Below are 14,017 nucleotides of genomic sequence, written 5' to 3' on the forward strand. Positions count from 1 at the left end.
GAATTTTGAACAATTCCTTCATACTTTTTCACATATTCAGTAATAAAGTGTTTTCAGTTTGAAATTTAAAGTGACAGTAACGGTTTTATTTTAAAACGTTTTTTGTGCTTTGTTGACAAGTTTAAGCCTGTTTAACATGTCTGTACCATCAGATAAGCTATGTTCTATATGTATGAAAGCCAATGTGTCTCCCCATTTAAATTTATGTGATAATTGTGCCATAGTGTCCAAACAAAGTAAGGACAGTAATGCAACAGATAATGATATTGCCCAAGATGATTCCTCAAATGAGGGGAGTAAACATGATACTACATCATCCCCTACTGTGTCTACACCAGTTATGCCCACACAGGAGGCCCCTAGTACATCTAGTGCGCCAATACTTATTACCATGCAACAATTAACGGCTGTAATGGATAACTCCATAGCAAATCTTTTATCCAAAATGCCTACTTATCAGAGAAAGCGCGATTGCTCTGTTTTAAACACTGAAGAGCAAGAGGACGCTGATGATAACTGTTCTGACATACCCTCACACCAATCTCAAGGGGCCATGAGGGAGGTTTTGTCTGATGGAGAAATTTCAGATTCAGAAAAAATTTCTCATCAAGCTGAACCTGATGTTGTGACATTTAAATTTAAATTAGAACATCTCCGCGCACTGCTTAAGGAGGTGTTATCTACTCTGGATGATTGTGACAATTTGGTCATTCCAGAGAAATTATGTAAGATGGACAAGTTCCTAGAGGTTCCGGTGCCCCCCGACGCTTTTCCTATACCCAAGCGGGTGGCGGACATAGTAAATAAAGAGTGGGAAAGGCCCGGCATACCTTTTTGTTCCCCCCCCTATATTTAAGAAATTATTTCCTATAGTCGACCCCAGAAAGGACTTATGGCAGACAGTCCCCAAGGTCGAGGGGGCGGTTTCTACTCTAAACAAACGCACTACTATTCCTATCGAAGATAGTTGTGCTTTCAAAGATCCTATGGATAAGAAATTAGAGGGTTTGCTTAAAAAGATTTTTGTACAGCAAGGTTACCTTCTACAACCAATTTCATGCATTGTTCCTATCACTACGGCAGCGTGTTTCTGGTTCGAGGAACTAGAAAAATCGCTCAGTAAAGAATCTTCGTATGAGGAGGTTATGGACAGAGTTCAAGCACTTAAATTGGCTAACTTTTTTGTTTTAGATGCCGCTTTGCAATTAGCTAGATTAGCGGCGAAAAATTCAGGGTTTGCTGTCGTGGCGCGCAGAGTGCTTTGGCTAAAGTCTTGGTCAGCGGATGTGTCTTCCAAGACAAAATTGCTTAACATTCCTTTCAAAGGTAAAACATTATTTGGACCTGATTTGAAAGAGATTATTTCAGACATCACTGGGGGAAAGGGCCACGCCCTCCCACAGGATAGGTCTTTTAAGGCTAATAATAAGCCTAATTTTCGTCCCTTTCGCAGAAACGGACCAGTCTCTAATTCTGTATCCTCTAAGCAAGAGGGTAATACTTCACAACCCAAACCAGCCTGGAAACCAATGCAAGGCTGGAACAAGGGTAAGCAGGCCAAGAAGCCTACCACTGCTACCAAAACAGCATGAAGGGGTAGCCCCCGATCCAGGACCGGATCTAGTGGGGGGCAGACTTTCTCTCTTTGCTCAGGCTTGGGCAAGAGATGTTCAGGATCCTTGGGCGCTAGAAATAGTTTCTCAAGGTTATCTCCTGGAATTCAAGGAACTACCCCCAAGGGGAAGGTTCCACAGGTCTCAATTATCTTCAAACCAAATAAAGAGACAGGCATTCTTACATTGTGTAGAAGACCTGTTAAAGATGGGAGTGATACATCCAGTTCCAATAAGAGAACAAGGAATGGGATTTTATTCCAATCTGTTCATAGTTCCCAAAAAAGAGGGAACATTCAGACCAATTTTGGATCTAAAGATCCTAAACAAATTTCTCAGGGTACCATCGTTCAAAATGGAAACTATTCGAACGATCCTACCTACTATCCAGGAAAATCAATTTATGACTACCGTGGATTTAAAGGATGCGTACCTACATATTCCTATCCACAAGGAACATCATCAGTTCCTAAGGTTCGCTTTTCTGGACAAGCATTACCAGTTTATGGCACTTCCATTTGGATTAGCCACTGCTCCAAGGATTTTCACAAAGGTACTAGGGTCCCTTCTAGCGGTTCTAAGACCAAGGGGCATTGCAGTAGTACCTTACTTGGATGACATCCTGATTCAAGCGTCGTCCCTGTCAAAAGCAAAGGCTCATACGGACATCGTCCTAGCCTTTCTCAGATCTCACGGATGGAAGGTGAACAAAGAAAAAAGTTCTCTGTCCCCGTCAACAAGAGTTCCCTTCTTGGGAACAATAATAGATTCCTTAGAAATGAGGATTTTTCTGACAGAGGTCAGAAAATCAAAACTTCTAAGCTCTTGTCAAGTACTTCATTCTGTTCCTCGTCCTTCCATAGCGCAGTGCATGGAAGTAATTGGATTGATGGTTGCAACAATGGACATAGTTCCTTTTGCACGAATTCATCTAAGACCATTACAACTGTGCATGCTCAGACAGTGGAATGGGGATTATATAGACTTGTCTCCGACGATTCAAGTAGATCAAAAGACCAGAGATTCACTCCGTTGGTGGCTGACCCTGGACAATCTGTCACAGGGAATGTGCTTCCGCAGACCAGAGTGGGTCATTGTCACGACCGACGCCAGCCTAGTGGGCTGGGGCGCGGTCTGGGAATCCCTGAAAGCTCAGGGTCTATGGTCTCGGGAAGAGTTTCTTCTCCCGATAAACATTCTGGAACTGAGAGCGATATTCAATGCTCTCAGAGCTTGGCCTCAACTAGCAAAGGCCAAATTCATAAGGTTTCAGTCAGACAACATGACGACCGTTGCATATATCAATCATCAGGGGGGAACAAGGACTTCCCTGGCGATGAAAGAAGTGACCAAGATAATTCAATGGGCGGAGGATCACTCCTGCCACTTGTCTGCGTTCCACATCCCAGGAGTGGAAAATTGGGAAGCGGATTTTCTGAGTCGTCAGACATTCCATCCGGGGGAGTGGGAACTCCATCTGGAAATCTTTGCCCAAATAACTCAATTATGGGGCATTCCAGACATGGATCTGATGGCGTCTCATCAGAACTTCAAGGTTCCTTGCTACGGGTCCAGATCCAGGGATCCCAAGGCGACCCTAGTAGATGCACTAGTAGCACCTTGGACCTTCAACCTAGCTTATGTATTCCCACCGTTTCCTCTCATCCCCAGGCTGGTAGCCAGGATCAATCAGGATAGGGCCTCGGTGATCTTGATAGCTCCTGCGTGGCCACGCAGGACTTGGTATGCAGACCTGGTGAATATGTCATCGGCTCCACCATGGAAGCTACCTTTGAGACAGGACCTTCTTGTTCAGGGTCCATTCGAACATCCGAATCTGGTTTCCCTCCAACTGACGGCTTGGAGATTGAACGCTTGATTTTATCAAAGCGTGGGTTTTCAGATTCTGTAATAGATACTCTGATTCAGGCTAGAAAGCCTGTAACTAGAAAAATTTACCATAAAATATGGAAAAAATATATCTGTTGGTGTGAATCTAAAGGATTCCCATGGAACAAGATAAAAATTCCTAAGATTCTATCCTTTCTACAAGAAGGTTTGGAGAAAGGATTATCTGCAAGTTCTCTGAAGGGACAGATCTCTGCTTTATCTGTTTTACTTCACAAAAGACTGGCAGCTGTGCCAGATGTTCAAGCATTTGTTCAGGCTCTGGTTAGGATCAAGCCTGTTTACAGACCTTTGACTCCTCCCTGGAGTCTAAATCTAGTTCTTTCAGTTCTTCAAGGGGTTCCGTTTGAACCCTTACATTCCGTAGATATTAAGTTATTATCTTGGAAAGTTTTGTTTTTGGTTGCAATTTCTTCTGCTAGAAGAGTTTCAGAGTTATCTGCTCTGCAGTGTTCTCCGCCCTATCTGGTGTTCCATGCAGATAAGGTGGTTTTGCGTACTAAGCCTGGTTTTCTTCCGAAAGTTGTTTCCAACAAAAATATTAACCAGGAGATAGTTGTACCTTCTTTGTGTCCGAATCCAGTTTCAAAGAAGGAACGTTTGTTACACAATTTGGACGTAGTCCGTGCTCTAAAATTCTATTTAGAGGCTACTAAAGATTTCAGACAAACATCTTCCTTGTTTGTTGTTTATTCTGGTAAAAGGAGAGGTCAAAAAGCGACTTCTACCTCTCTTTCCTTTTGGCTTAAAAGCATTATCCGATTGGCTTATGAGACTGCCGGACGGCAGCCTCCTGAAAGAATCACAGCTCACTCCACTAGGGCTGTGGCTTCCACATGGGCCTTCAAGAACGAGGCTTCTGTTGACCAGATATGTAAGGCAGCGACTTGGTCTTCACTGCACACTTTTGCCAAATTTTACAAATTTGATACTTTTGCTTCTTCAGAGGCTATTTTTGGGAGAAAGGTTTTGCAAGCCGTGGTGCCTTCCATTTAGGTGACCTGATTTGCTCCCTCCCTTCATCCGTGTCCTAAAGCTTTGGTATTGGTTCCCACAAGTAAGGATGACGCCGTGGACCGGACACACCAATGTTGGAGAAAACAGAATTTATGCTTACCTGATAAATTACTTTCTCCAACGGTGTGTCCGGTCCACGGCCCGCCCTGGTTTTTTAATCAGGTCTGATGAATTATTTTCTCTAACTACAGTCACCACGGTATCATATGGTTTCTCCTATATATATTTCCTCCTGTCCGTCGGTCGAATGACTGGGGTGGGCGGAGCCTAGGAGGGATCATGTGACCAGCTTTGCTGGGACTCTTTGCCATTTCCTGTTGGGGAAGAGAATATCCCACAAGTAAGGATGACGCCGTGAACCGGACACACCGTTGGAGAAAGTAATTTATCAGGTAAGCATAAATTCTGTTTTAACTTAGGGGGGTGTTAGGGTTAGACTTGGCTTTAGGGGTTAATACATTTATTAGAGTAGTGGTGAGGTCTGGTCGGCAGATTAGGGGTTAATAATTGTAGGTAGGTAGCAGCGACGTTGGGGGGGCAGATTAGGGGTTAATATAATATAGGGGTCGTCGGGGGTTAGGGGCAGCAGATTAGGGGTTCATAGGGATAATGTAGGTTGCGGCGGTGTACGGAGCGGCAGATTAGGGGTTAATAATAATATGCAGTCAGCGATAGCGGGGACGGCAGATTAGGGGTTAATAAGTGTAAGGTTAGGGGTGTTTAGACTCGGGGTACATGTTAGGGTGTTAGGTGCAGACTTAGGAAGTGTTTCCCCATAGGAAACAATGGGGCTGCGCTAGGAGCTGAACGCTGCTTTTTTGCAGGTGTTAGGTTTTTTTTCAGCTCAAACGGCCCCATTGTTTCCTATGGGGGAATAGTGCACGAGCACGTTTTTGAAGCTGGCCGCGCCCTTTTTGGAGCCTAACGCAGCCCTTCTGTGAACTCTTTATACCAGTGGTATTTAAAAGGTGCGGGGGGAAAAATACACGTGTAGCTAACGCACCCCTTTGGCCGCAGAACTCTAAATCTAGCCGTATGTTTGTGCTTTTGTTTACATTCACATTCATTTTTAGGTTTATATATTTGCACAATTCAGTTTGGCTACTTTTGTCTCATATCCACTCCTTCAATTGAGTTCTCTTAAAGGGTCAGTCTAGTCAAAATTAAACTTTCATGATTCAGATAGGGCATGCAATTGTAAACAACTTTCCAATTTACTTCTATTATCTAATTTGCTCAATTCTTTAGATATCCTTTGTTGAAGAAATAGCAATGCACATGTGTGAGCCAATCACACAAGGCCTTTATGTGCAGCAAACAATCAGCAGCTACTGAGCATATTTAGATATGCTTTTCTGACCGCGCAGACGGAGCATTTATTTTCTCTAGCTCTCGTTTGATTGCTTTACACATTATGTTTGAATGTAAATGAAAGCTCAGTGTGCACAAATTTATTTTTAGGTCTTTTTGTATTGGCACAATTTTGCACATTCATTTATAGTCTCATCTATTTTAGGCGCCTATTTGAGCGCACTTTTTATGGTTTTTATTGATGTGATGATTCAGTTACTTTTTGTCCCTATATATTTTATTAGATGGAATGGGTAAAGATGGTCACTCCCTTGATCTGATTTTCAGTTATCGATGCACTATCTCAAACTTCACAAACTCACCTATTCCTCTTTCTGACCACCACCTCCTCACTTGTACCATCACCTCCCTCCCTACAACTCTCCCTCCTTCTACCCCCCACTAAACTTCACAGAGGAATCAAGTCATTAGATCAGCAACAACTCGCTACCTCTCTCGAACCTCTTCTCTCTTCCATCCCCTCCTTTTCCTGTCCTGATGAATCCATCTTCCACTATAACTCAACCCTTACATCAGTCCTTGATAACCTGGCCCCACCTACCATGGCTCGGAAAACATACACTCATCCTCAGCCCTTGTATACTCCTCTGACACGGTACCTACGCAGATGTTCCCGTACTGCTTAGCGACACTGGAGGAAATCGCGGAGTTCTGCTGACTTTCTTCACTATAAGTTCATCTTGAACTCTTACTATTCTGCCCTAAATCTATATAAGCAACACTACTTCTCTACTCTTATCTCTACTCTTTCTTCAAACCCAAAACGTCTGTTCTCCACATTCAATACTCTTCTCCGCCCACCCCCACCTCCCACCACAACTTCTCTCTGAGCCCAAGATTTTGCCAGCTACTTCAACAACAAAATCGACTCCATCAGAACTGAAATCAGCTCTCAACATACTACCGGTCTCCCGCCCCCTCAAAAGCTCACAATCATCCAAAACCCACATAGCCATAATTTTAGCTCTTTTGCCCGTTACAGAGGAGGAAGTTTCTGCCCTTATACTATCCTCTCACCTCACTACCTGTCCCCTCGACCCCATCCCCTCACAACTACTCTCCTCAGTCTCTTCTACCCTTACCCCTATACTCACACACATCTTCAACCTCTCCCTCAGCACTGGTATAGTTCCCACATCTCTTAAACATGCATTAGTCACACTTATCCTCAAAAAACCTTCTCTCGATCCAACCTCCCCATCCAGCTACCGCCCTATTTCCCTACTACCTCTTGCCTCAAAGCTTCTTGAAAAGCTAGTATATGCACGTCTATCCCATTTCCTTACATTAAACTCCCTCCTTGACCCACTGCAATCTAGATTTCGCCCCTTCACTCAACAAAGACAGCAATTGTTAAGGTTACCAACGACCTACTTACAGCAAAATCAAAAGGCCACTTCTCTCTACTTATCCTCCTTGATCTGTCTGCAGCCTTTGACACTGTCGACCACCCTCTTTTGCTCTATACCGTCCAATTCTTCGGCATCTGTGACACAGCTCTCTCTTGGTTCTCTTCCTATCTGTCTAACCGTACCTTTTAGTGTAGCCTTCTCTGGGGTATCCTCTGCCCCGTTACCTCTTTCTGTTGGTGTACCGCAAGGCTCTGTCCTCGGTCCCCTTCTCTTCTCAATCTACACATCCTCACTAGGTTTTTTAATAAAGTCCCACGGGTTTCATTATCATTTGTATGGCGACGATACACAAATCTAGCTCTCTGCACCAGAATTATCTCCTTCCTTGCTAACCCGCATCAATAACTGTCTCTCTCATATCTCATCTTGGATGTCCTCTCACTACCTCAAGCGAAATCTCTCCCCCTTCTTCAAAAATCTCCACCCCCCATATTTCTATAACTGTTGACAACTCCATCATTACCCCAACCTCACATGCCCGATGTCTTGGGGTCACACTTGACTCAGATCTTTCTTTCACTCCTCACATTCAGTCCTTGGCTAAAGCCTGACGCTTCCACCTTAAAAACATTGCTAAAATTAGACATTTGCAATCTTTTTCAATCATTCTTAAGTAGGGGGAGTTAGTTTATGGGAGTTGTCTGTATCACATGATCTGATTGATTGGTTTTAACGTCTTTTAAATTGTGGACACATGTTTGTGGAAAATATGCCTGATGAAACGGTGTGCCTGCAGAGAAACAAGTTGCAATTTTCCAGTCTATTATATTATGACTATGTGTTCTTGGTTTCATAAATGTTTTAACACTTTATCATCGTTTAATAAATGTTTTAACACTTTATCTTCGTTTAATAAATGTTTTAACACTTTATCATCGTTTAATAAATGTTTTAACACTTTATCATCGTTTAATAAATGTTTTAACACTTTATCATATTGCGTGGTTTGGTGACTGCAAAGCTGGGAAGTTGAATCTCCTATGTAGAATGCGCTGAACCGCTGCAAATTGTTTCAGTCTGCTCCTACCAGCACATAGGTGTGCTTGCGCTCTTGTGAGTATAAAATCTGCTAGCGTCACCTTTTTGTTCCCTATACTGTTCACACGATGTGGCGCCTCCTTTTTGTTCCCTTATAGGGTTCTTTTACTGCATATATGCCATTGGCTTACCCGCTGTGTTCAGCTAGCTCCCAGTAGTGCATTGCTGCTTCTTCAGCAATAGATATGAAGAGGATAAGCAAATGATAATAGAAGTAAATTAGAAAGTTGTGTAAAATTGTATGGTCTATCTGAATCATGGAAGAACAGTTTTGGGTTTCATGTCTCTTTTTTTAGGTGTTCAAAGCTTTTCCTGTAATATTAAAATTGTTTGTTGTTTTTTTTTTTACTGCCCCCATATAGTGCATGCTGTTGGATTCTGAACCCTTATATTACAATATTCTACACCATGTTTTTTTTGTTGTGTTTTGTTGGAGGTGGCAGTGATCTTGTATATCACATATGTAACTGTCAGAAATTTTGTGCATCAAATTGATGTATTTGGGAATAATATGTTCCAAGTCCTGTAATCCTGCTTGTTTATAATGTAGAGCAAACCTTTGTTCTCATGCATTATGTGCCCATAGTGCACTGATGTGTGATATGTTGAGGAAGTATGGTGGCCCAATGTGTGTCACATACAGAAACTATACTGTGTTGTGTTTTATATCCATGAAACTGTGTCACAGAAATGTTGTGTCTTTTAGGTATCCTGCATGTCTGTGTTCAATCAGGGATTTTGTGTGTCTTACATTACATTTTGAGAAATATGCTTATGGATCATGTGCAGAAATCTTCTTTATCATTTTGTGCCATGTCCATGAAAAGTGAAAGTCATAGTAAGAAACACTACATACAGTATATCTGTGCTACATGCACAGGAGTCCGGTGTTTCCCTCTGTGTAAAGAACAGGGATCCTATATATCTATATTTCCGATCTGCAGAAGTCTGTATTTGCAGCTTATGGGCTAGAGTACAAGTGGCACACTGTTGTTAGTGCGAGGAGCACAAATAAGATCGCTTTGTTTTTTTCCGCTAGACTCCACATTACGAGTGGTGCAGTGTTTAAATTTGTTTCGAGAACTAGCGGTAATTTATGCCCCCAATATGTTCTATGGGCGTTGTTGAGCTGCAATGTACGCTCATATTACAAGTTGCGAGCGCTCAAACTTTTTACGCAACTTAAAAGTTTGCATTAAGAGTTTGGCTGGAGGAAAAAGTTGCACTAAACTATACAATTACTCCCTAAATCAACACACCCCCACACTGCAAAGTACCTGCTACACTATTAACCCCTAATCCGCCACACACCACCATCTCAAAGTTCCTTGCTACACTATTACCCCCTTAACTGACACCCCCTACATCGCAAAGTACCCCACTACAATATTAACCCCATATCCACCACACTTCCATTGCAAAGTACCCCCTAAACCGACACAAACCTACATTCCAAAGTAACCCGCTACACTATTTTCCCCTAATCTGCCACCCCCCATCACAAAGTACCCACTAACAGCTAACCCCCTAACACACCTAACCTAACACTAAGTTACTAAAAAAAAACAAAAAAAACTACCACTACAGAAATAGGAAAAAAACTAACATTACCAGTAAGACCTATGCTAAAACTGAAGTCCCCTGAAAAAAAAACACCCCTAAAATAACACTAAAACCTTGTCCGAGAAGGGCATTGCCCTAAAATGATTACAGCTCTTTTGTGAATAAAAAACAAACAAACTATACTTTAAAAAAAAGCCTAACCTAAAAAAAAACTATCCTAAAAAAAATTGCCCTGAGAAGGGCATTTGGTAGGTCATTGCCCTAAAGTGATTATAGCTCTTTTGGGGGGGGGGGGAACTATTCTAAAAAAATCCTACCGGGGGAAACAAAACCTGTCCTAAAAAAAAAAAGTTGCCCTGAAATTAAAAATCCTATCACTAAACCCCAAAATTGGTACTCGCGAAACTTGGATTCGGCTTCTAGGTGCTTCTCTACTTTCTTCATCCATGGCGGCGCTCTACTGGGCCAGACTTCCATTCAATGCTTCTAATCTTCTATCCAAAATTTCTTCTTTTCTTCCATCCGATTCGTCTTCATGTGGTTACCGCCGCCAACTTAAGCTTAAATGTGAGGTTCCCCTTATATAGGGGTGCCCTTGCATTCCTTTTGGCTGATTTTCAAATTCAAATCAGCCAATAGAATGAAAGATTTTTCTATTGGCTGAATTTTAAAATCAGCCAATAGAAATGCGAAAGCACCGCTATATAAGGGGGAACCTCGCATTCAAGCTTCAGTGCGCAGGGGTGACTGCATGAAGACAGCTTAGGATTTTTTTTTTTAGGTTAAGTTTTTTTTTTGCCCTGCAAAATGCCCTTCTCAGGATAGGGTTTTGTTCACCAAAACAGCTATTCACTTCAACTAAGGCACTGCATGACAAATACCCTTTTCTGGGCAATTTTAGAGTAGGTTTTAATGTTAGTTTAGTGTTTTTTTTAGGGGTGGGTTTCTTTTTCAGGGGACTTTAGTTTTAGCATAGGTCTTACTGGTAGGCATTTTTTATTTTTGGTCATTTTTATTTTTTTTCTGTAATGGTAGGGTTGTTTTTTTTTCTGGTAATGTTGTTTTTTTTGTTTTTTTTTTTAATTTCTGTAATGCTATTTTTTTTAAAAATGTTTTAACTTATGTGATGTTAGGGGTGTTGGGGGAGTTAGCTGTTAGGGGGTATTTTGCAATGGGGGTGCAGTGATTAGGGGGTTAATAGTTTAGCAGGGTAGTTTGCAAAAGGGGGTGTGGAGGATTAGGGGTTCTTAGTGTAGCAGGGTAGTTTGAGATGTGGCAGTTAGGTGGGGTTAATAGTGTAGCGGGTTTAGATTGTGATGGGGTGTGTGGTGGATTAGGGGTTAATAGTGTAGTGGGGTGTTTTGCAGTAAACTATGTAGCAGTTTGGGATATAATAGTGTATGGTTTTGTTTTGGTTTGCACCCTTAATAGGAGTTTATGGGGGAATAAGTTAACGCAATCGCAGCTTCGTGAAGTCTATCTTTTTGTGCAGGGCAGGTTTCAACTCGTAATACAAGCACAACCCTAAGAGTGCAAACAGTTTACTTTTAGCTAAGTTTAATGCACGAGTGGAAGTGCAAAATAGCGTTCCACTTGTAATCTAGCCCTATGTTGGTAACATGCAGGTATTTTACTTGTATTATACCTAGAAATTCTACAAACCTTTGTTTGTCATGTGCAGGAATTCTTTAACCTTTGCCATTATTGGAATCTGTTATATTTAAGAATCATGTGTCAATATGTCACATCAATAATCCTGTATGTCCTGGTATGTCACATGTACAAATGTGTGTCATATCCAGGAATCTTCCATGTGTTAGTTTCCTTCAGGAATCCTGCATGTTGTGGTTTGTCACAGACAGAATTACTCCAATATGCCTGTGTGCCTTATTCTTGCAAATGTATGCGTTCCATATCTGAAAGTCATTTGTGGTTCTCTTCCCTACGTACATGAGATTTTATAAATACTATCTCTAGTTCTGTATTAATCCGTATAAAGTAATCATCTTTCACTTTGTCTCTTTCTCATTCTCTTTCAGTCTATCTACTATTTACTCTCTTTTTTTAATGTCTCTTCTGTCCATCCTTTTTAGATGAAGACCTGGAAGAAGTGAGCTGCTCTAGCAGTGAAGATGATGTGGAGGGACTTCGGAAGCGTAGAGTAAGAGGAGCGTCTACACCAAGCACGGAGCCCTCATCACAAATATCTGCTAAGGAAGAGACTAATGGGGGTTCTGGCCTGACTCTCAATAAGTGCATTCTTGCTGCCCTTGTGTTTGTTGGCATAGGGTTCCTGGTGTTCTCAGGTCAGTTAATAAAAACTTTTTTTAAGAATTTTTTTTTAAAATCTTGTTCACCTGCTGTGCCGTTTTGCAGCATTATAGTCAATATAATAAATATAAGTTATTTAATGTAGGGAATTTATAAAGGAGTAGATGATTTAAAAAATGGGTGGAGGTTGGTAATTTGTTTCGGGGAAGCCAGTGCGGCTTATAGATATTAAGAAAGTCTCTTCTACCCTACCCTTCCCTTTACATACTACTTTAACAATATTAATTATGACTATCAGTATTCAACTTCTGGCCAGCTTGCAAAGTGTTTTTCATTCTTTCAGTTAGCGGCTTCCTTCATTCTGCTGCCCATTCTACACTTTGTTTAACTTTAGTTTTGTTAGCTATTAAGTTACGTTTTATTGCACATAAACATCTGTTTCTCCAACATTGGTGTGTCCGGTCCATGGCGTCATCCATAACTTGTGGGAATATCTCTTCCCCAACAGGAAATGGCAAAGAGTACAGCAAAAGCTGTCCATATAGTCCCTCCTAGGCTCCGCCCACCCCAGTCATTCTCTTTGCCGTTGCACAGGCAACATCTCCACGGAGATGGTTAAGAGTATGTGGTGTTTTAGTTGTAGTTTTTGTTCTACTATCAAGAGTTTGTTATTTTAAAATAGTGCTGGTATGTACTATTTACTCTGAAACAGAAAAAGATGAAGAATTCTGTTTGTGAGAGGAATATGATTTTAGCAGCAGTAACTAAAATCGTTTGCTGTTTCCACATAGGTCTGTTGAGATGAAATAACTTCAGTTGGGGGAAACAGTTAGCAGACTTTTCTGCTTAAGGTATGACTAGCCATATTTCTAACAAGACTGTGTAATGCTGGAAGGCTGTCATTTCCCCTCATGGGGACCGGTAAGCCATTTTCTTAGTCTCAAACAGAATAAAGGGCTTAATATGGGCTATAAAACTGGTAGACACTTTTATGGGCAAGATCGGTTGCTTTATTTGGGCATTTTATACAGATTGAGGTGAATTTCACACTTATAAACTTTGGGGAACGTTTTTTAACGTCAGGCACTGGTTTAGACACCTTTTCAGTCAGGAAGGGCCTTCACTGTAGTAGGCTGAGCCTCATTTTCGCGCCATTACTGCGCAGTTACTTTTGAGAGCAGGACATGCAGCTGCATGTGTGTGGATCTGAAAGTAGTTGAAAAGGTTCCTAGAAGGCTTCATTTGGTATCGTATTCCCCCCTGGGTTTGGTAAAGTCGCAGCAAAGGCTGTAGCTGGGACTGTAGAGGGGTTAAATCTGTAACCGGCTCCGGTTTCTTCATTTTAAGGGTTAAAGATCTGAAAATTTGGGTGCAATACTTTGAATGCTTTAAGACACTGTGGTGAAAATTTGGTAAAATTTGAACAATTCCTTCATTGTTTTTCACATATTCAGTAATAAAGTGTGCCCTGTTTAAAATTTAAAGAGACAGTAACGGTTTTAATTAAAAAGGTTTTTTGTACTTTATTGACAAGTTTAAGCCTGTTTAACATGTCTGTACCTTCAGATAAGCTATGTTCTGTATGTATGGAAGCCAATGTGTCTCCCCCTTAAAAATTGTGTGATAATTGTGCCATAGCGTCCAAACAAAGTAAGGACAGTACTGCCACAGATAGTAAGGTTGCCCAAGATGGTTCATCAGATGAAGAGAGTAAAGATAGTTCTACTTCATCTCACTCTGTGTCTACACCAGTTTTGCCCACGCAGGAGACGCCTAGTACTTCTAGCGCGCCAATGCTTGTTACTATGCAACAATTGGCGACAG

At 41.5% G+C, this 14,017-nt stretch overlaps 1 protein-coding gene across 5 annotated transcripts in view; it reads left to right on the plus strand.

Annotated features, from left to right (window-relative positions):
* The window catches only part of LOC128650016 (phosphomevalonate kinase), a 227,400-nt gene that overhangs the window by 96,620 nt on the left and 116,763 nt on the right, over positions 1 to 14,017 (plus strand). For all 5 annotated transcript variants that reach the window (XM_053703677.1, XM_053703685.1, XM_053703658.1 and 2 more), the window contains one exon: positions 12,016 to 12,228. In XM_053703677.1, coding sequence (XP_053559652.1) covers positions 12,016 to 12,228 — 213 coding nt within the window. The remainder of the gene's footprint in view (positions 1 to 12,015; positions 12,229 to 14,017) is intronic.

This window comes from Bombina bombina, chromosome 1 (assembly GCF_027579735.1).
Source record: "Bombina bombina isolate aBomBom1 chromosome 1, aBomBom1.pri, whole genome shotgun sequence".
Classification (NCBI taxonomy): Eukaryota; Metazoa; Chordata; class Amphibia; order Anura; family Bombinatoridae; genus Bombina; species Bombina bombina.